General features: G+C 40.5%; 1 protein-coding gene across 1 annotated transcript in view; it reads right to left on the bottom strand.

The window, feature by feature from the left end:
- Positions 1 to 24219, bottom strand: part of LOC126267998 (fatty-acid amide hydrolase 2-like) — a 333574-nt gene that overhangs the window by 159204 nt on the left and 150151 nt on the right. Inside the window, exon 2 of the mRNA XM_049973374.1 lies at positions 22964 to 23148. Coding sequence (XP_049829331.1) covers positions 22964 to 23134 — 171 coding nt within the window. The 5' untranslated portion in view covers positions 23135 to 23148. The remainder of the gene's footprint in view (positions 1 to 22963; positions 23149 to 24219) is intronic.

Raw genomic sequence — 24219 nt, forward strand, 5'->3', positions numbered from 1 at the left:
GAAATTTGACATAGAGATCTCAAGAGAAAAAAACTAAGACAATGGCCTTCATGGGGAAAGAAGAAATTGAAACCAAAATATTAGAAAATCATAAGATTTTAGGACAAATGAACCACTTCAGTTACCTAGGACGTGAGGTGACATATGGCTACAGTAAAAATATAGATACTAAGTTTAAATTCAACCGGATATATGGAGAAATTAACAGAAAACTAAAAAAAGTAGGAAAGATACTAAAATTAAATTCTACAAAACAGTTGCAGTACCCACACTGCTCAATGGAAGCGACCTGGATGATTAGCAAAAAGCAAGAAAGTCATATTCAGGCTTAAGAAATGAAATTCTTGTAATGAGATTAAACTTGTACAATAGAAGACAGACTAAGGAATCAAGACGTTACAGAAGAAATAAAAGTCTTTAGTCCAAATAATAAATACATGCGAATGAAAATTTGTACCAAGACCTAGATTCGAACCCATGTCTCGTGCTCATTAGACAGACGCGCTAACCACTACGTCAGCCTAGCACAGCAGATTTGCACAGCTGTACAGGTTACCCTAGCATGCCTCTGTCCTCAGTTCCCATTCGCGCCTCAGAAGACTTGGAATTCCCCTTGGACTTGAACATCATTGGAGAAGCTGACTAACTCTTTTAGATAACACCTCAGTATCGAACGAAATAGATGATCATGCCTGAAACTCAGGCACAAGTGCTTTCAATAAAATGAAATTATATGGTTCCAGAGACCTTTTAAGTCGCAAACACCTATTATGTATATATACAGACTGAAGAGACGAACGAAAATTTGTACCAAGGCCAGGATTTGAACCCGGGACTGCGTATATACGTCATATATGTTTGAGTCTTGAAAATGCCTCTGGGCTCACATAGTTTCATTTGATTAAAATCACCTATGCCTGCGTTTCAGACAGGGTCCCCTGTCTCGTTACATGCTGAGGTGGTTTTCCAATACAGTTGGAGAGCCTCAACAATACGGTTCGATTGTAGGGAGGATACCAAGTTGGCTGAGGAGCGAATGGGAATTTGTACTGAGGAGGGAGGCGTGCTATGGCAGTCGGTGGCTCCGTGTAGTTGTGCGAAGCTACTGTGCCATGGTGACATTGTGGTTAGCGCATCTGCCTAGTGAGCACGAGACCAGGGTTCGTATCCCGGCCTTGGTACAAATTTTCATCCGTCTCTCCAGTCTGCATATATATAGCATAGATGTCGGAGACTTCGAAATCTCTCTGCAACAATACAGTTTCATTTGACTAAATGGTAAAAATGTAGAATACAAGAGAAAGTGGAAAGGACATCTAGAAAGAATGGAGGGTGACAGACTCCCTTTAAAGCAAAGAAATTATAAGTACCAAGGAAGAGTAGATAGAGGAAGACTACGGCAATGATGGGTACCGTAACAGGCAACCTCGCCTAATACCTGAAAAGAAGAACTTTGTAATCAGCCAAAATATATAAAAACTTGAAAGGCGGCAGTCGATCCACCTTTCATATAATTCTGTGGTTTTATAATTCTATGGTTTTATCATGCACGTCAGAGCGTCTTTTCTCTGCCTGCTATATCTCATATTTTTCCATGCCAAGGAAGAAAATGACACTGGGTACGTAAATTGAGTGCTTTATTATCATTTTCATTACATTTGTTATTCACCACAACATGTACCTGTAAACCCGTTCTTGAAGGGAGTGATATACGGATTGAATGAATATCGGCGTAATTGGAAACGCGTGTAACTGGGTGAATTCAGGTCGACTCTTTTGGGTTAGCTCTGCGGCAGAGGCTTGGAAACAGCGGTTGTGTTCAGCCTTCAAAGCTGGTTTGAGGCAGCGCCTTGGACTGTTCTCTGCGCCGGTTTTCGTAATGGGCGCCCTTGTGGCTGGTTCTCTCAGAGCCACGAGCGAGGGACGCGTCCGCTCAAATCTCAGACGTCGAATTGATGGAAAATTTTTGAGAATGAGTACACAGACGTCTTGCTCTCCTCTCTTCTGACTGGAGGAGATGCCTGGCACCACGAAAGAACTCGTGTTGTTAATTGGTCAATTCACCACCTACAGGTTTTTTTCGGTCTCTGTGCCCGGAGGATAGGCAGACTGGATTTTGAGCAGAAGTTATCAAAGTGCAGAAGGGTTGAGTCTCTTTGCTCGTGAATGCGATGTGTCACTTCTGTGCACAGTTAGATGATTATTTTGAACGAGAATTAGTTGAGATTTTACTAATCGGGAGTAATCTGTAACTTTAAAGCCATTTGCTACAATCGTTACGTGACTCTTGTCAGTGACATTTTTGCGATTATTTAACCAAATTCCAATGGAGTAGAACTAGTCCTTTACCCAGTCACGATTCGCTCCGTGCCTCTTGATTCTCACTACGCTCCGTGTTTTCTTGCCGCTGCGAGGTACAAGCCAGTTTTGACGTCTCAACTTTGACTAGAGAATGGTGAATATTATCTTGTCTGAGAATTTGCATATGAGTTTTCGTGCGTGCAGGTTGCGCCTTCTGTCCCAGCCTAATGTCAGCTGAAAATAACGATCAGTACACTTTGCTCTTACGGAACCATAGTGTCAGGATTTTACACATGTTCCATGTACAATGCAGTTCAAGAGTGCACTCCTCTTTTGAATAAATGTTCTCTCAGATTCAATTTAGTTCTTTAAACTTTGCCCCAATGTGCATACCAGCACGCTATCCTTTCTCCTGCAGTCACTCACCTCATGTATCCTATAAGAGAAACTTACCAGGAAGCACTGAGTAAAATTCAATCCTTGATCGGTTGATCTGAAGTCCGGTAGTTACATTTCTGTGGTGCGTTGTTCCTTATGATAGAAGCTAGGGCTAAAACCAACTAATATTTCTGAGAATTCAGATGACTTGGTACCCAGGACAAGGTAGATAATGTATCTCTTTAATAGGAAGGTCGCGGCTATGGAAGGTCTGTATTATAGGATGAAAGATAGTCCCACCAAAGACTTAACAAGCAATATTTGACAATTCATTACTTTCCCTGTTCACAGCCCCCCTCCCAATAATACAGTTATATGGCCAGTTTACTATTGGCTAACTTTGATAAGTCTCATTAATAGGTTGCAAGGAAACATCAACATACTGCAACAATAGTTTACTGTTGAATATCTGTGAGTAGTAAAAACCTAACCACACAGTTCACAGTTCTTGCAGAATAATATGGTACTTATTGTACAGACTCTGTCATTGTTTTAACACACGGCCTATTTGTCTTACACTTATTTCACAGTTAAGTCGATGCATTGTTATTGACCTAGCCAGCACGAGGTTCTCGTCTGAAAATCGGCCGTGGAATGACAGTGTTGGGACCAAAAATCGGGCCTTTATATATCATCACATTAATAGGTACTGAAACTATACATTGTTTATTGTTTAATTTACAGAAATTACAATTAAAACTTAACTCATTAAATTAACTGAATACATCGAAAAATTGGTTCTTTTTAACAGTTTCTTCTGCCATCAGGATTAAGCCGAATTATTTGTTTAAATGATGAAACTAATAGATATAGTTATGCAAACAATACTTTTGACAAAACTGGTAATTACTTTGGAATTAACTAAGAGCTGGCTTTGCCAACATGTTTTCGAGTAGAGCCAAACAGATCCTTTAAGAATACTATTAGTTGTTCCTCCAAATGATTATAATTAGTACAGAATTTATATTTGTTTGTAAGTCAACAATAGGATTAGTTCAAAGCAATTACTGATTTCACCCTATAACAAAAGATACTAACTAGGAATAGCCAAAATAAATTAGAAAATCAATTACATACATGAAACTAGGCACACAATTAGATCTGATACTATATTCTTTAAACTGAGGGCCAACCTTCCTCTTTTATGGAAATGCAGATTATACTCGCGTATGTTAATCGTAATTAGTCAAAAACTTAAAAAAATGAATTTTGAGAAGGCAAAACAAGAGAGGAAATAAAAATATCCCAGCTTGCTTCGTCACAAAGGGAGACCAGAATAATGGAATTTAGTCGAATTATTTCAGGTGATGCTGACGGAATTAGATTAGGAAATGAAACAATTAGAGTAGTAGACGGGTTTGCTATTTGGGCAGCAAGATAACTGATGACGGCCCAAGTAGAGAGCATATAAAATGTAGACTGGCAACCGAAAGAGAAGCGATTCTGAAGAAGAGAAATTTGTTAACATCGAATATAGACTCAAGTGTTACGAAGTCTTTCCTGGAGGTATTGCTCTGAAAAGTAGCCACGTATGGAAGTGAAATATGGACGATAACCTGTTTAGGCGAGAACAGAATAGAAGCTTTTGAAATTTGGGGCTACAGAATCATGTTGAAGATTATATGGGTAGATCAGATAATAACTAATGAGCTACTGAATAGTAACGGCGAGAAAAGAAATTTGTGGCAAAACTTGACTAAAAGAAGGGATCGGTTTATAGGACATTTTATAGGGCATTCTGAGACATCATGGTAACACCAGTTTAGTACTGGAGGGAAGTGTGGGGGGTAAAAATTGTTGAGAGTTGAATACAGTAACCAGACGCAGAAGGATGTAGGTCGCAGTAGTTATTAGGAAATGAAGAGGCTTGTACAGGGTAGAGAGGCATAGAAAGCCACATTAAATCAGTCTTTGGACTCAAGACAACAAGTTCAACATTTAGGCTTGTTGGATACTCAAGAAACAGTGGGCGTCTTTTAATTGGAAAAAAATGTTATAAATACGCCCTATTACATGAAAGGAGAGAGTAGGTCTATAGGACGCAATTTAAAAAAATTGGAAGTTTTACACCACGAACGTCTTGATAGAATGCTACCAAAATATACTCCAGTAGTTCCATACCTCTGAGATCATCATCATAATCATCTTCACCAGCTAGTCGATCACTTGGTGATGTGGCTTTTTTGACTCGGAGTGCAACATAAGGTCCCTGCAGATTCTTCTATTTCTGCCGATCTTGAGCTTCCCGTTGCCAGTTGAATCTGGCTATCTTTCTTAAGTTTCTGTCCCATCCATCCAGCGATCGTCGCTTTAGTGTTTTTTGGTAAATTGCGCTCCAATTTAGTTCTTTCTTCGACTAACTGCCATCTTTTCCTGTAGCAACATGACCTCCGAGCTATGTTGATTAAATTTCATCACTGTATGTTTGCCAAGAGGTTATACAAAATTTCTTATTTCCGTCCTGAGAAAGGTCGAATCACTAGGGACACTTGGATTAACTTAGCGACAGATAAAAAAAAATGGTTCAAATGGCTCTGAGCACTATGGGACTTGACTTCTGAGGTCATCAGTCCCCTAGAACTTAGAACTACTTAAACCTAACTAACCTGAGGACATCACACACATCCATGCCCGAGCCAGGACTCGAACCTGCGACCGTAGCGATCACGTGGTTCCAGACTGTAGCGCTTAGAACCGCTCGACCACCCTGGCCGGCAGCGACAGATCGTACAGAGAGTTGGTTGTAATGCAATGACTAGAATGTATGGTGACGAGATGGTCTCAGGACAACAGTTAGACAAAATGAGTAGACACAGCTGCTTCCAGATGGACTACAACAACAGAAGACCGTGTAATCGTTAGACTGGCTTTGACGCATAGGCTGATGACATCAGCTGAAATAAGAGTAGAGGTCACAGGCGGAGTCTCACCAAACACCGTCGGTAATAGATTAGATTACTTGAAGATAGGGTGAACAAATAGCTCATAACACACCACAAACCAGAGAGATTTGCATGGGGTAGAGCCAGAGTCAACTGGGACATTGAGTGTTGCTCTGTTGCGTTCAGTAATGGCTTTTGTACCTGTTTTTTGGTAGCGAGATAGACACCAATGTGTCCGCAGACGACCTGGTGAAAAGTCACAGGATGCAGCGAATCTCGGGAGTCGTACTTCTCGAACTCCTGGGCTCATGATGAGGAGTGCTATCGGATATAATAATAAGACTAATTTCTTTTAGTGATAGGTGGCTGAATGATCGCCAGTTTGTTGCAAGCATGCTGAACACTGTTATACTCCTCATGAACAGGGAACAAAACGGCATATTCCAGAGGGATAATACAAGGTCTCACACTGTAGTTTACAGTACAAATGCCTTGAGAAATGTTCGAAACCTTGCCGGTCGGTGTGGCCGAGCGGTTCCTGGCGCTTCAGTCTGGAACCGCAGGACTGCTACAGTCGCAGGTTGGAATCCTACCTTGGGCATGGATGTGTCTGATGTCCTTGGGTTAGTTAGTTTTAAGTAGTTTTAAGTTCTAGGGGACTGATAACCTCAGATGTTCTACGGGACTGATGACCTCAGATGTAAAGTCACATATGCTTAGAGCCATTTGAACCATTTTTTGTTCGAATCCTTGACTGGCCTGCTCGATTCCCTACTTTGTCACCCACAGAAAATATCTGGGATGCTCTATATTCTCATATCAGCCTCCAACCACCAATATTCATGAACTGACACAGCAGATGTTTCAAGCATGGCAAGAAATTACTGAAGATGACATTCGGGGGCTGTTTACTTTCATGCTACAGCGAATAAAAGACTTTATTCTTGCTCCTGGGGGTCTCACATCTTACGATTATTGAAGGCGGATGTTTGTTCCAAGAGGAAAGAAAATCTGATCATTAATGCCTTGTATGAGATGAAGATATCCACAAAGTTTGATAAATAGCGGACTGATGTTTCACGGTGTAAGGCATCCCATTTCCCTCAGTGTAACGTCTTGTGAATGCCAATTTGTTTATCTGAATAGGTTACGGCTTATTCGTTCACTCAGCTGCGTTGATTTATTATGTCTTATAACCCCGTTGTCAGAGGGCCAAAGGCTACCTTCCATTTTTATGAAGTTACTAGTTGCTTATCCGCCACTGATCGGTTGCCTATTTATTCCTGTCTTGTGGTAACATAACTCAAGAACTCCCATAGTCGCCCTCTTACCTCCCCTGTCCGCGCATCTTTCTCTAGAAGTGCTATCTGTTCCGCACACTAAGTCATATGTTTACCAGGTTTGGCTGAAATTCCTCCTTCCGTTTCAGGGTTATACATCAGTTGCCAGCTCTACGTATCACCATACCCATCCCTAACGGTTAAATATCGTTGGGTCTGTGATAAATCAGCGCAGAAGGCTAGAAAAGTATGAATTCGATTTTACTAGATCTAGTTCTCGATTATTTCCTGTGCCAGTGTTAATTCTGCCTCATTTCTCCTATCATGATCCAGCCAGGAAGGGTGCACGTTAAGAATGTCTGTTGGAAAAATCTTCGTATGAGCTCTAAACGCTCATTTTTTACCTTAATGGTTTTTCAACAGCTGATGTTCTACGAACATTCACCCTCGGAATTTTAACAGTAAACCACTCCGTGATACACAGCTTATAATTTCTGCCACTGGAGTCAAACGAGCATCTCCGTAACAGTTAATAAGCGGAACTGTGACGAAAAACACTGTCCTACTTTGGATATTCTCTATTACCTTTATGATTATTATCTGGTATGGGTAGCAGACTACAGAACAACATCTAAGTATCGGTTGAATTATAATACTGTAAATTACCTCTCCTTAGTGAGTGGACTGCTCCTCCTTAGCAGTCTTCCAATGAATCTAAGTCTGCGCTCTGTCTTTCATACGTTTAGTTTCATGTGATCGTTCCACTTTAGTCCCCATTCTCTTCGGTATAGAATAATGTGGCTGTTCCAGTGATTGTTCTGCAATTATGTAGTCAAATAATAACGGGTGTTTTGGCCTACAGGTATATAAGTGTAATGTGTTACTTATTTTGAAAATCAACTGCTGTTCCTTCCACCAAGTGTTTATCTTCTTCATTTTGGTCTTTTATATATACGATGAAAAGTAATGTCATACCGGAGTCACATCACAGCTGCTACCAATATTTGTCTGAATTTCGGTCCAGCACAAATTTTCAGCATCAGATACTGTCAGTGATCAAATTTGAGTACTAATAGTGATCAGTCGTCAGCGGAAGTGACATAATTTCCTCGTAAGTTTTTTTACAAAATTCGTCTCATATTTTAAAGGCAAGTTTCATGAGGCGACAACAAAGCGCTGTAGTAGTTTAGATACTAAACTTATGTTGAGAGGAAGCAATATGCAATGTCAAAATAAATTATGCATGTTATCGTAACTTTATCACTGTACTTTTTATCCAGCAATACACTGTGATATCAACACACTGGTTTGTTTGTAATGTAATTCTAGGTGAAACAATCTATGGTTTCAGTGCGAGGGGCAGTAAGTGCAGTCTGCGGTAACCGCGTCACCTGTAAACATTGCAGTACTTGTGCTGTGTGTCATTACGAGAGCTGTATTGCGTCAGGACGGTTCGGACAACTTTAAGTAGGGTCAGAGTATCCGTACAGTCGCTCCAATGGAGAAGGGGTTCGCAGCGCAGCGAACGTTGGTGTAAGTCAAAGTGATGTCTCTAGAGTCTGGAAGTTTCTAGCGACAGAATCAGTTGAGAATCATCACAGATATGACCGCTGATGAAAAACAGCAAGTGTACAGGAGCAATATATCTGCGAGTAACAGCATGCAGAAAACCTCAACGTAATGCACTTCTAGAGCGGCAGTTCCAAACTGCTACAGGAGAGCAGGTGTCTACACAAACGACACGAAATAAGCTCCACGAGCAAGGATTACGTGCCAAAAGACCTCTTACGGCTCCTCCTCCTCCAAATTGGGTTCGGAGAGGGGCTGTTGTCGTATTGGCACGAAACCATTCTTTGTGGACTAGGCAGCAGTGAGACGCAACTCTGTATCAGTCTCCATCCTGACAATACTGATATTCGTGTGTGGAGATAACTAGGACAACGTTTATAACCTGACCCTGTCGTAGACCACCGCCCTTATCAAGGCGGTTCAGTCATGTTTAGGGGTGGAATCATCAGTGCTGTTTTTCTGGGGGGACGCTGGGGGATGTGTGCCCCTAAACTTTTCCGTCAACAAGGTTTTTTTACGATGTTGAGAACTTGTAAGGGTACCAAAGATTTATTTCATAGACGTAAATTTTTTATTTCATTTTTTCGTGATGGTAACTGCAATATGAAAGATACCAGTGCAGTTTTTGGTGGGAAAAGCAATGTCATCGACTGTTTCAAGCATTTTGAAGCTGCGGCAATCGTTTTTACAACTGAATCGCTGGCAGCCAGTTCGATAAGCATGTAGTGCCTTCGCCCGCTAATAGTGGGTGACGGTAGTGCTAAACGGATATGCGTACGCTCAAACGCCGAGCTACCGATAGATGTGTCTACAGTCCCGCCACCATGATCCTTCGTGATTCATTGCCATCTTTGTTTTGTTGTTTTTTATTCGTTTGCGTTTACTGTTCCGTTCTTGTCGGTTGTGCGAAGGTTTACAGTGTGCAACTTGTAAGTTAAGTTTGAGGTGAGAGATGAGCAAAAAACTAACAAACTGTTTTACTTGTTCTCCTGCATCTAACATGTTGATGACGTCATGGCTAAAAGCGGGTGGTATCCCATGCTTCAGTTTTTAGTAATTTTCGCTGCATTATATACAATGTCGGAGTACCCTCAAACTCTTTTTTAGAAAAAAAGCACTGGAAAGCATGCATGGCCGCAGAACACTCCTTGCCCCAATACATGGGAGGATGACTGGTGTGAAGTACTGGGACGTCACTGTTGCACGCTTTGTGCCTCTATTTGGTGTACATTTGGGAGTGGGATTCACGCTGAGGAACGACAATGCACACCCCATCGCCAACATTTTGTTCAAATGTTTCAAATGGCTCTGAGCACTATGGGACTTAACTTCTGAGGTCATCAGTCCCCTAGAACTTAGATCTACTTAAACCTAACTAACCTAAGGACATCACACACATCCATGCCTGAGGCAGGATCCGAACCTGCGACCGTAGCGGTCGCGCGGTTCCAGATTGTAGTGCCTAGAACCACTCGGCCAGCCAACGTTTTGTGAACACCTTATTAGTGGAGCACAGAATCAGTCGGATGGAATTGTTTCCATGTTATCCAGATCTCAAATGCAAAGAAAATGCACGGGCCTCGCTAAAGCGAGGGGTTTGCAACCATTCTGTCCCGTGAGAGACCTTACAGAGCACCATAGAGGTCGCCGTGGAGGAATGAGACAATATTCCACAGTCTTATGTGGACGATTTGGTAAGGGGTATGCCCAACCACTCCTTGTCTCCGGTGACAAGGATGGTCAAATTATTCATAAACAATGTGTTCCGCAAGACGACAGTAAGAAGAAAGTGTAGTTTTTCCAATGGAATCTTTGGTATGGTTTTGTTTTTGGTTTTTGTGCTTGTGTTTATCAAGTCGTAATGTGTTCATCTTCTTTATTTTTGTTATCTCACTGAAAGGACAAAATCAGTTTTCTTTCTATTATGCCCAGTATTGGCAATAAAGCAATACGCAACATTCCTTTGATTGCTGACTGGGCACCAAAGACATGTGAGTCCGTGACGAGAACGATCAGACATAGCGGACATGTGCATTCATCGTGTCCCAATGGAGAATGGACTGTGAAGTGACTGCTGAGGATAGTTGCAGTTTAAGCGGTTGGAAGTGGTAGACAATACGATTCGTAACGCTAAAGCGACCACTCGTCTCTGTCGTTCTTGAGTCATTCAGATAAAATGAGGTCACATTAACGTGCTCCGAGTAGTTCACTGGCCTTTGACACATGGCTTCCTTTCACGGTCACACCAGTGCGCGAAACTTGTCAGGAACTCATCTCACCGTATCATTCTGGCAGACTACCTTAACTAAGCGCTTTTTACGTCAACGGAGAATTTAGGCAACGACGTGTTAGATGCTACACAGCCTTAAACTTCTCGAAGGTATTCGGTTTCCATCCTAAATTATTCCTTTAGTGAATGCTTTTAAACATAATCATTCTTTGACTTCCGCTACTTTAACAGAAGTTGTCCTTTCAAAACAAGTTAAAGCGGTACGTGTTTTATTGAAATCTTAACTATTGATTGATTAGGTTTTGTAGAATCTTTTTTAAGTGGTTGGATAAATTTCCAGAATTTGTTTTGAAGTTCTTGTCATCATGCACATATTTCTTCTGTGACGGTGGAGGTTCGCATTCGCGTATGTCTTATTTTTACTAACAAGTTTTGTCAAGCTTTAGCTTTAGCACAATGTTCTTACTGAAATACATACTTTACACTCGTTTGTTTAAAGCTAATGATTATGAAAATCATGTGGGTGCTTCCACTAATAATAACATGTACAGCGGTTGTCACGTCTCCATCGTCACATGAGGAACATGTGCATGATGACAAGAACCTCTGAACAAATTACGACAAGCTGTCCAACCAGTTAATAAGGTCCTAAAAACATAATCAACCAGTAATTAAGATTTCAATAAAACAAGAGCTTAATGAAGTTGGCACAGACGCACTGAAAAAGTTTTGGGGACAATTACTAATGTAGAAAGAATGTCTACTTTTTAAAAAAGGCGGAACACAGCCCTGTAACGAGCTTTAAAATAATTTTGTCATATCGATGTACGTTACAGAGTCATTAATACTTACAATTATTACAGCGATGGCACTGGTGATCGTGCATCAGAGGACTCCCGACGGATAAAGATTGCCAACAATAATATTGGTGTTGTATGGCTGTATTGCTATGTCTGTATCACTGTGATTCAACATCAAAAAGCATTTGTTTTTCCAAGCAACCAACTCCATTCTTGTAACAGAATTTTGGTTCCAACGTCAACGTAATTCCTAGGTACTTAATTACTATTCATATTAGCCAATTATTAGATATCAAAATAAATCAGCCATCTTAATCTTCGGAACTTTGCATATACCCGGTATAAGGCTAGAAGGCTACACCTAGTCACACGGCATTTATATTTTTATTCGGTTTTCTGAAATTGTAATCATCTGTTTGTATATGTACATCACATCTACTGTTTTCTTTTGGACATTTTATAGAACTTAAGATAGGCAATCCAACTTGTATCACTTGCAACTGATTCGGGTGATGCAAGTCTGATTTTCCTGTCCATGGGTGCATAAAATATTTTCTGGGACAGATTTATTTTGCCAACCCAGTACCTGTAGGCTGATTTTTATAGAAGTTGTAGATCACTTTCCGATCTCTGCGTATTATCGCTGGTCTCTTCGTAGCCTAGTTAGCAAAACAGAAGCTTAGGCTTAGGTGACAGAATTCATGGAACAGCGATATGCACACATGCAGATGGCCATAATATAGCGTACACGAGGTATAAAATAGCAGTGCATTGGCGGAGCTGTTATTTGTATACAGGTGATAGACGTGAAAAGGTGCGATGCTGCCGCACGTCAGTAATTAAAAGACTCTGAACGCAGAATGGTTGTTGGAGCTAGGCGCATGAAACATTTCATTTCGGAAATCGTTAGGGAATTCAAAACGACATAGACAGTTTGACCTAGACTGTGTCAAGACTGTGCCGAGAATACCAAATTTCAGCCATTACCTCTCACCACGATCAATGTAGTGCCCGACGTCCTTTACTAAACGACCGAGAGAAGCGGCGTTTGCATAGAGTCGTCAGCGCAAACACACTAGCAAATGACATAACCGCAGAAATCAATATAGGACGTACGATGACTGTATTCGATAGGACTGTGCAAAGAAATCTGGCGTTAGGGCTATGGCAGCAGACAACAGACGCGAGTGCCTTTGCTATCAACAAGACGTCGCTTCCACTGTAAGTAGGCTGTTTAGGTTTTCTTATTGGTAACGTCACATAGCGCTCTGTATGAAAAATCACTGGCTGAGCTGTGCGCAGTCTGTTTCTAGTTTGCATTGTAGTCTGCCATTGTAGTGTTGGGCAGCGGCAGCTGGATGTTAACAGCGCGTAGCGTTGCGCAGTTGGAGGTGAGCCGCCAGCAGTGGTGGACGTGGGGAGAAAGATGGCGGAGTTTTGAAATGTGTAAGAATTGGTGTCATGAACTGCTATATATATTATGACTATAAAGGTAAATACATTGTTTGTTCTCTACTAAAATCTTTCATTTGCTAACTGTGCCTATCAGTAGTTAGTGCCTTCCGTAGTTTGAATATTTTATTTAGCTGGCAGTAGTGGCGCTCGCTGTATTGCAGTAGCTTGAGTAACGAAGATTTTTGTGAGGTAAGTGATTTTTGGAATGTATAGGTTAATGTTAGTCAGGGCCATTCTTTTGTAGGGATTTTTGAAAGTCAGACTGCGTTGCGCTAAAAACTATTGTGTGTCAGTTTAAGCACAGTCGTGTAAAAGTTTTCAAAGGGGACGTTTCATATGTCGACCCTTAGCCAAGGATACCTCACTGGAATCTTCTGATTTCTTCTTGCAGTTTGTGTAGTTAGTTTAGCCTTTGTTTATTGCTAGCGCGTAATCATAGAGAGAATTTCCTTTGTAGTTGCAGTCTTTCATTGTTGTACAGTAAAATAGTTGTGGCATGCATGTAGTTTTGCACGAAGTATTTCGCAGCTGCGCTTGCAATTAACTAGATATTATTTTCAGTGCTATGTTAATGTGTTCTCTTATTTTTGTTCTTCAAATTGTGTTTTTCTGTGTTGTCATGTGAAAAATTGTGACAATAATGGCGTGTGAAAAACGTAACACTAGGCTCCAAAGTAAACTGAGAAATGACAGTGAAGACGAAAGCAGTGTGTTAGCGTCACCATGTAATGAATTCACTAACGTTCAAAGTAGTAATTTGGTAATAGCGCATAGGGAAATGGAGCGGGCTGCAAATAATGGTGTAGGCAGTGAAACAATTAGTGAACAGGGAAGCATTATCGATCGATCGGTCGGCAACTGCTCGCCTCACGATTCCGAAATGACAGGACACAATCTTGCAAATACTGTAGATTCAGATTTTGCGTCCTCACCGTTTTCTCAAATAAATCAGGACACATTTTCAGTTTTTCAAACTGCGAATATTGGCGGTTCAAATGCATTGCCGAATAGCACTAAGGAACATGTTTCAGACACCAGTGCACTGTTATTACAATTAATGCAACAAATGGGACAAAAGCTTCAAAAGTTAGACACAATGGAACAAAATCAGAGACAAACACAGCAACAGTTGGACACAATGGAACATAATCTTCAAAAGTTAGACACAACGCTTGAACAAAATCAGAAACAAATGGGACAGAATCTTCAAAAGTTAGACACAATGGAACAAAATCAGAGACAAACACAGCAAAAGCTTCAAACGTTAGACACAATGGAACAAAAGCTTCAAAAGTTAGACACCACACTTGAACAAACACGTGAAGATTTAACTAATGAGTTACATAACATCGAATCGAAATGTCAAAAAGTCTGTAATGACGTAAAAACACAAATTTGTGAGCATTTCCAACCTATTTTTTCGCGGCATGAAAATGCATTACAGAATCACGAAGCAGCCATAAAAGAACTGCAAACTATTGTTCATGAAAATCATGAGACCTTGCAAGCTAAAATTGACTCAGTTGCATCTACCGATTCGGTTTCGCAACTTGCAAAAACTCAAGCGAACTTAAAGGACACAGTAGGTACTCTGAAAATTGGTTCAGAAAGACACACAGAGGAAATAATTTCACTGTCGGATAAAGTAGCCGAACTTTCAGATCAGTTCACTAACTTATCTACGAAGGTAGATGATGATCTGAATGACACAAAACCTGTAGCCTTCACTGACACTGAAGAGTATGAACAAATTAGGAAATTCAAACAGAATCAAAATCAAATCAACACACAGTACAAAAGAGAAATGCGGGAAGTACAAGATCAGTTGGCTCAAGTAATACAAGAATTACATATTTCAGAGGACACTCGCGCCCCAGTATGGGAAGAGGGACATAGCAATACAGAATTCAACCACAAAATAATAACACAGGGCATTTCGGAAATCATGAAAGTAATTGGCAAGATGCACCGAATTTTGAGATGGAACCGCTGACACGACGTAACAATGACCGATATGCTACTCGCCGACACGATGATTTTGACTATAAGCTGTTCATTACTGCACGCAAATTCAAAATATTTAAGAATTCTGCCAACGACATTCATCCACAAGCGTGGCTCCATCAATTCTCTCATTGTTTTCCTCCCAACTGGTCATTAGAGCACAGATTAGAATTTATGTGTGGCTACTTGGAGAATGAGCCAGCGGTAAGAATGCGATCGGTCATTCACGATTGTCACAGTGAAGGAGAATTTTATCATTCCTTCCTCTCAGCATATTGGTCTCCAGCTACACAAGACCGAGTAAAACATAGCATCATGATGATGAAACACTTTGAACAATCTGAATTTTCCAGTCTCGTCAAATATTTTGAAGACATGTTGCATAAGAATCAATATCTTTCAAACCCATATAGCCCTTCAGAACTCATCCGCATTTGCATAATGAAATTGCCTGTACATTTAAGGAATATTATTTTGGCAGGGCGTTGCAAAGACGACAGTGAAGCTTTTCAGGGACTCTTACAAGAATTAGAAATTGACACTGACAATTGCGGAACGCGAAAACAGGAACACAACAATTACAGGTCACATCCGTCGCAATTCCGAGGGGCAAGAAATAATAATTGGACACGACAAGGCTATTTCCACAACAAAAATCGTGACCAAAACAGACATCACCCTTATGACAACCGTTGGAATAATAATAGTAACAGCGAAAGATCGTTTTTCCAAAGTAATGAATGTAACAGAGACAACCATAGAAACAGAAAATATGGAAACCAATATAATTATTATCAAGGGAGACAGAATAACTTAAGACGCAACGGTCCAGCGCGCAGTTACTATTCAGGGAGAAATTCTCCACCACTTAACCGACAAGAAAGAAACTACAGGAACTACCGACATGACGACAGACGATATAATCATAACGACAGACCGGAATTTCATCAGAACTGGCGGGATTCAAACAGAGCTGGGCCCTCTCGGCAAGGTGAATTTGTAGAAGTTAGGTCTCCTAATCCCAATAACGGCGCGCGCCAACAAAGAGACAGACAATGACTCGCACCGCAGGCAGCCGCGTGCTCCGGCTGGCGCAGAGAAACATAACATAGAAGCTAACCTTGAGAAAAATTTTAGCATTCCTTACCGTTGTATACAACATGATAATTACTTTGAAGTTGAAACTCTGCGCCCAAGAAAGGGTAAAGGATTGCACCACATTTCACATGTAAAACCGTTTTTTAGATATAATCTGTTTTTTTAACTTAGTCCTTGCCATAAAACATTTCACTTCACATTTCTAGTATGCTTTGTCACACTTAGAAACTGTTAACATGCAACAATGTTTTGAAGTTCACTATCCAGTCTAGAACCTACGGAACATATTTAGACAGTATTTACGAGTGCATTGTTATAGTGAACAGACATCACTGTGTTATTGCGTGTGTACATTCTTGCTTGTTAGTTGCACGATTACGTAACGACTATAAGGCTCACATGCTTAGAACATTTACCAGTATTGCTAATGAGATTTTAATGCAACATTTTGGTTTACTTAAAAATACATTCTGGATTTAAAGTACTTTCTGTGAGATACCAGATGATACAGTGGTTAGTTTATGTGACAGCTACACGATTTTATCACGACGCAACTAATGAGTGACAATTTACAATGTTGCTTTTGCAGTTTATCTGTTTTATATCTGCACAGTTTTTCTGAATTTTTCTGGAAAGTAAAACATGTTTTAGTAGTAACGTTTGTGGTATAGCTACAATGAGACAGCCTTTTCTATAGCACAACAATACGTACAGTACAGTACTTACTTCATCACGGCAATAAGCGTAATAACTAAGATATCTATACGCAAAGCACTTCAATTTCGTTTATCATGAGGTAAGTACATTGACTTCTGCAGAACTTAGCTTTCGGAGGACAATAACTACGACACTTCCACAGAGATTGTCTTACAGCAAGACGCACATTTAGCGCTACAGGACACGCATTAAACTATTTATTTTTCAACATATTTGAATTACAAAGAAAGTTTTCCGTGATACATTTCATTCCATTGCTGTAATCTGTAACACCTGAGGATATAATTACATTAATCCTCAGGGGGGTACACGCTTACTTTGTGTGCCATGTGTTTGGCAAGCACAAGGAGCCCTAGCTAATATGGTATTTGTTTATACAACTTTACACATCGGTACCATATTTCTCTAACACATAAATTACACAGCTATCTGATCATTTAACCGAGAGAGACAAACATTTACTTTACTACATCAGTGACAGATGTTTACGTAATTACACCATTGGATAATTTCACACTTACGAAGTTGTATTTTGTCTGTACTTTGTGAACTGTTCATATTTTTTCAGAACCATTGTGATACTATGAGAGCTTTGAATGATGTATTTGGTATGGGGTCATGATTTTTAAAGTACGTTTGAGGTAGATGACACTTTTGACATGAGCACAGATTTTTTTTTTTAGGTTTTGAAATAGGAAGCCACGACGATTTTGAGATTTGGCTGAGGTTTTATGATGTTATGATGACGATGTGTATTACGCTGTTGCGGTATGTTTATGATCAATAAGCTGATGCTATATGAGTTATTTGCTTATGCTACGTATCTTTGTGATGAAATATTGAAGAAGTGTCGACGAATAATGTAAGGAATAATGAGTAGTGGTTAGGGAGTCTGGTTTATGAAAAAGGTGGTTGGAAACCAAGAATCGTACTTTAAGAGTTATGGAATGTATGTAAATGCGTGAATGTATTACAATGCCGACGGAACTTTTTTGGACACTGTTATATCAATAGGATTTTGTTTCTACAGATTTGTAACGCAAGTTCTTGACCTGTGAAAATATTTTTATATGTGACTGTCACTGTAGCGGAAACTGATGTCGTAAATTTTTCAGTAAGAAAGGTAAGTGACCACCTGCACGTAATGCGTCGTGGGCACGCAGCTGCGCGACAGGCGCCTGGAAAAAAAGCCATTAGTGTGTGCCTGTCAGAGGCACAGGTGGAGAAAAAAAAAGAGGCCATTATCCTCGCTATTGACATTCCTTTGTAGAAAGCACCGCAAATACGACACGCTCATTACTGAGAAAGATACTTACATCTGACACCTGATTATAACAAACGTCTTTCTACGAGAGTTGAGAGAATTCTACTAACTTATGAAATGTCACATGACTATTGAATGATATTTTTATGCTTTGCCTTTCATAGTTGCTTATTTCATTTGATATCTGGTTTCCAGCTGTGTTGCAGCATTGGTTTTATAAAATTAAATGCATTTGCTAATGTGAACACTTTCTGTCAACAGATCTATTAAATAATTATTTTATGATCCACATTCTTCGAAAAAGGTGCTCTTGGAATGGAAAGAGCAATAAGAAGCGACTAATAACAGTAACTGTATATATAATTTTCTTTTCAAGTACTTGGTAATTTATTTCATTGAATAAGTAGTGGTGCACCACTTTAATTGCATAGACATTAAGATGTGAATAGACATTGTCCTTATCTGCATTGTTGTCTTTAGTGTAACATTTTTCTGATTGACCTTTGTCATGTTTAGTTATAAGTTATAGCATTTGCTGCGGCTGTTTGCCATTCATAGTGCTACTGAATGTCACTTTGTATTACTAGGTTAAGCCAATTTTATTACTGATTTATTTTTCTTGTTTGCTGCGCATTGCCTTACATTAGTTGTAATATTGCTGCCTTTTTTTTGCCAATTTCCATTTTTTTTATCATTGCTGTTTGTGTAAATTGTTTTGTGCTGCTGCATTGCCTTGTCCCTTAGTTAAGCATCTCAGCTCAGTAGATTTAAGTTAGCTTAAGAGGGGGCAGTCTATATAAGAGAATGAGTTGCGATGAATTTGGAGAAATGCACTGAGAGGTTATATGAGAAAAGTACAGAAATTAGGTATAGATAGGACTTTTTGGAAATAATGAAGAACAAAGGGAGATCTCCGAGAAGTAAAGAAAGTTTGTTTGCAAAATACTGCAGTAAAACAAACCCTGCCCTTTCCTTGTGTTATCCCACTATTTGTTTGTGTACCCTTGTGTATTTATGTTCTTCATGTCTTTATATGTTTATCTGATAAGACTTATGTTGTAGAATTTTCTAATATTCAGCTACATTCACTATGATGAGGAATACTGTTATCATCAAATATAATTTCATTAATAATATGTCGTTTTCTTTGTAAATGTGTTTATAAATTATTTATTCTGTTCTGTTTTAATGCTCATGTGTGAAGTTGATGTTTCAAAAGTTATTCTGATCTTTTATGTATGTACTTATGTCGTAATTTTTGTAACACTGATGTATTTGCTATTTCGATTGTTTTGTAAAGCCTGTACTACTGCAAATGTTATCTGTAGTGTTATGTTCTTTAAAGATGTATTTTGTACCTTTGTTATTGTATTCTTCTGTTATAAAATTGTAATTGACACCAGTTCATCAAATTAAGTAACTTGTAAATTACATTTCACTGCACACGTTTCTGTTGGTCATAGTATATGGACAATATGTGAGAAGTAGGGACTGATAGTGTTTCCACGTGTGTTAATAATTCAGCAAGGGATAAAAGCATTGCTGGTTCTAAGGACATATAAAAAAAATTGTGAGTGCACAAGTGGTGGTTTATGGACTTGCTGTATTCTCTGCAAGACTCTTCGAGTGATTGTGCACCTGCGCAGTCGCAACAGATGGCTGCTGGCCATCTCTACAAGGACTACAGTGGATCTGCATCTTTGATGGCCCACCAATACCATTATTTCTACAAGGACTGCAGTGGGTCTGCATCTCTGGTGGCCAGCCAATACCCTAATCTCTACCAGGACTACAATGGGTCTGCTCTGTGATGACCTAAGTACCGATAGTCTTCTACTTCGACTGACTCGGCTGTGGGTTTGCTCTGTCGTGGCCCATTACCTGTCTGCATGTCAAGAGTCAGCACTGTCTTTCCGTTGGAAGGACAACACTACTTCTTCAAGACTGCATGGAAATCCACTACTTCTGTGTGCATTTTCTTTTACTACTCAGACCTTGAGAAAAACATTGCAATTTTACTTTGATGAATGATCAGGACTGTCTTTATGGAGTGTGAGAAAATTTTAGCTCTTGACCAACATTGTATCGATAAGTGTGTGCATTTCATTTCTTTGTTATTGTAATTATGAAAAAATTTTTCAAATCTGTATTGGCCACTGCCCAAAACAATTTGTAATTTTTCTTGTGGGGAGCATGGGGGCTATGTAAGTAGGCTGTTTAGGTTTTCTTATTGGTAACGCCACATAGCGCTCTGTATGAAAAATCACTGGCTGTGCTGTGCGTAGTCTGTGGCTAGTTTGCATTGTTGTCTGCCATTGTAGTGTTGGGCAGCGTCAGCTGGATGTTAACAGCGCGTAGCGTTGCGCAGTTGGAGGTGAGCTGCCAGCAGTGGTGGACATGGGGAGAGAGATGGCAGAGTTTTGAAATTTGTAAGAATTGGTGTCATGAATTGCTACATATATTATGACTATAAAGGTAAATACATTGTTTGTTCTCTACTAAAATCTTTCATTTGCTAACTGTGCCTATCAGTAGTTAGTGCCTTCCGTAGTTTGAATCTTTTATTTAGCTGGCAGTAGTGGCGCTCGCTGTATTGCAGTAGCTTGAGTAACGAAGATTTTTGTGAGGTAAGTGATTTTTGGAATGTATAGGTTAATGTTAGTCAGGGCCATTCTTTTGTAGGGATTTTTGAAAGTCAGATTGCGTTGCGCTAAAAACTATTGTGTCAGTTTAAGCACAGTCGTGTAAAAGTTTTCAAAGGGGACGTTTCACCACCTCTTCTCCTGGGCTCGTAACTATATCGATTGGGCCCTAGACGACTGTAAAAACGTGTTTTGGTCAGATGAGTCCCGATTTCAGTTGGTAAGCGCTGCTGATAGGGTTCGCGTGTGGTGCAGACCCCACGAATCCGTGGACCCAAGTTGTCAAGTAGGCACTCTGCAAGCTGGTGGTGGCTCCATAATAGTGTGGTCTGTGTTTACATAGAACTGATTGGGTCCTCTGGTCCGACTGAACCGATCATTGACTGAAAATGGTTATGTTCGGCTAGTTGGAGACATTTGCAGCCATTCATGGACTTTAAGCTCCCAAAAAACGATAGAATTTTTATGGATGACACCGGGCCACAATTGTTGGCGGTTTGTTTGAAGAAAATTCTGGACAATTCGAGCGAATGATTTGGCCACCCAGATCGCCCGATGTAAATAACATAGAACATTTATGGTACATAATCGAGAGGCCAGTTCTTGCACAAAATCTTACACTGGTAACACTTTTGAAAATATGGACGGCTATAGAGGCAAAATGCGTGAATATTTCTGCAGGGGACTTCTACCGACTTGTTGGGACTTGGCCACGTCGTGTCAATGCAATAAGCCGGGCAACAGAAGGCCACACTCTATATCAGGAGGTATCCCATGCCCTTTGTCAACTTGATGTACACTACTGGCCATTAAAATTGCTACACCACGAAGTTGACGTACTACAGACGCGAAATTTAACCGACATGAAGAAGATGCTGTGACATGCAAATGATTAGCTTTTCAGAGCATTCACACAAGGTTGGTGCCGGTGGCGACACCTACAACGTGCTGACATGAGGAAAGTTTTCATCCGATTTTTCACACACAAACAGCAGTTGACCGGCGTCACCTGGTGAAACATTGTTGTGATGCCTCGTGTAAGGAGGAGAAATGCGTATCATCACGTTTCCGATTTTGATACAGGTCGGATTGTAGCTTATCGCGATTGCGGTTTATCGTATCACGACATTGCTGCTCGCGTTGGTCGAGATCCAATGACTGTTAGCAGAATATGGAATGTTTGGGTTCAGGAGGGTAATACGGAACGCCGTGCTGGATCCCAACGGCCTCGTATCACTAGCAGTCGAGATGACAGGCATCTTATCCGTATGACTGTAACGGATCGTACAGTCACCTCTCCATCCCTGAGTCAACAGATGGGGACGTTTGCAAGACAACAACCATCTGCACGAACTGTTCGACGACGTTTGTAGCAGCATGGACTATCAGCTCGGAGACCATGGCTGCGGTTGCCCTTGACGCTGAATCACAGACAGGAGCGCATGCTACGGTGTACTCAACGACGAACCTGGGTGCAGGAATGGCAAAACGTCATTGTTTTGAATGAATTCAGGTTCTGTTTACAACATCATGATGGTCGCATCCGTGTTTGGCGACATCGCGGTGTACGCACATTGGAAGCGTGTATTCGTCGTCGCTATACTGATGTATCACCCGGCGTGAAGGTATGGGGTGCCTTTGGTTACACGTCTCGGTCACCTCTTGTTCGCATTGACGGCACTTTGAACAGTGGACGTTACTTTTCAGACGTTTTACCCGTGGCTCTACCCTTCATTCGATCCCTGCGAAACCGTACATTTCAGCAGGATAATGCACGACTGCATGTTGCAGATCCTGTACGGACCTTTCTGGATACAGAAAATGTTCGACTGCTGCCCTGGCCAGCACGTTCTCCAGATCTCTCACCAATTGAAACGTCTGGTCAATGGTGGCCGAGCAACTGGCTCGTCACAATACGCCAGTCACTACTCTTGATGAACTGTGGTGTGGTCTTGAAGCTACATGGGCCGCTGTACTCGTACACGCCATCCAAGCTCTGTTTGACGCAATGGCCAAGCATATCAAGGCCGTTATTATGGCCAGAGGTGGTTGTTCTGGCTACTGATTTCTCCCGGTCTATGCACCCAAATTGGGTGAAAATGTAATCACATGTCAGTTCTAGTATAATATATTTGTCCAATGAATACCCGTTTATCATTTTCATTTCTTCTTGGTGTAGCAATTTTAATGGCCAGTAGCGTGTATCAAAAATATGCTTTAGGTTCATCATTATTTCAGGCTATCTATGTGTGTGCGTCTGGTCGCTGGCAGTGGTGACGGTACCTGCTGTGTGCGGATGAGCTTTGCGAGCTGTGAGGCGCTGTGGAACAGCAGGCGGCTCTGTATGGGCGGCAGGCGCGGGGCCGGCCTCAGGGAACGCAGGTACTGCAGGGGTCGCAACATCAGCCGCAACAGCAGCTGGAGCAGGCCGATCAGCCGCACCCCGATCTCCATGACTGCTTTTTCTCCTGCAACACATGCAGTAAAATATAAGTCTAAAAGATGAAAACTTTGGACCCCGCTCGGGTCCAGATCCACTCCATCGCCCCTACTTTTAAGGTGCCATAGACGTGTACATATTAGATTAGTACTTGTTCCATAGATCATGAATATGACACTCCGTAATGATGTGGAACGTGTCAGGTTAATAAAAGGTGTCTATACAAGATATTACATTACACAAAATATTACATGACTCTTAATTTTCTCTTTTTGGGGTGGGGGTGGGGAAATTACCCACTTACTATATTCACATTTCATCTAATGAATAAAAGGAGTTGCCATTCAGAAATTCTTTTAATTTCCTTTTAAATGCTATATTGCTATCTGTCAGACTTTTGATGTTATTGAGTAAGTGACCAAAGACTTTTGTGACAGCTTAATTTACTCCCTTCTGAGCCAAAGTTAGATTTAACCTTGAGTAGTGAAGATCATCCTTTCTCCTAGTGTTGTAGCCAAGTACACTGCTATTACTTTTGAATTCGTTCGGATTGTTAATAACAAATTTCATACGTGAATATATATTTTCTGAGGCTACAGTGAAGGTCCCTAGCTCTTTAAATAGGTGTTTGCAGGATGATCTTGGATGAGCTCCAGCAATTATCCGGATCACACGCTTTTGTGCAATGAACACTTTTACTCAATGATGAGTTATCCCAGAATATGATGGCATACAAAAGGAGAGAATGAAAATAGGCGTGGTAAGCTAATTTACTGAGATGTGTATTGCCAAAATTTGCAATGACCTTAATATCATAAGTAGCTGAACTCAAACGTTTCAGCAGATCTTCAGTGTGTTTTTTCCAGTTCAACCCCTCATCAATGCATTTACCTAGAAATTTTGAATATTCTACCTTAGCTACCGATTTCTGATCGAAGTCTATATTTATTAATGGTGTCATTCTATTTACTGTGTGGAACTGTATATGCTGCCTTTGTCAAAGTTTAATGAGAGCCCATTTGCAGAGAACCACTTAATGATTTTCTGAAAAACATCGTTTACAATTTCATCAATTAATTCTCGTCTGTTGGGTGTGATA

The sequence above is a fragment of the Schistocerca gregaria genome, chromosome 4 (assembly GCF_023897955.1).
Source record: "Schistocerca gregaria isolate iqSchGreg1 chromosome 4, iqSchGreg1.2, whole genome shotgun sequence".
NCBI lineage: Eukaryota > Metazoa > Arthropoda > Insecta > Orthoptera > Acrididae > Schistocerca > Schistocerca gregaria.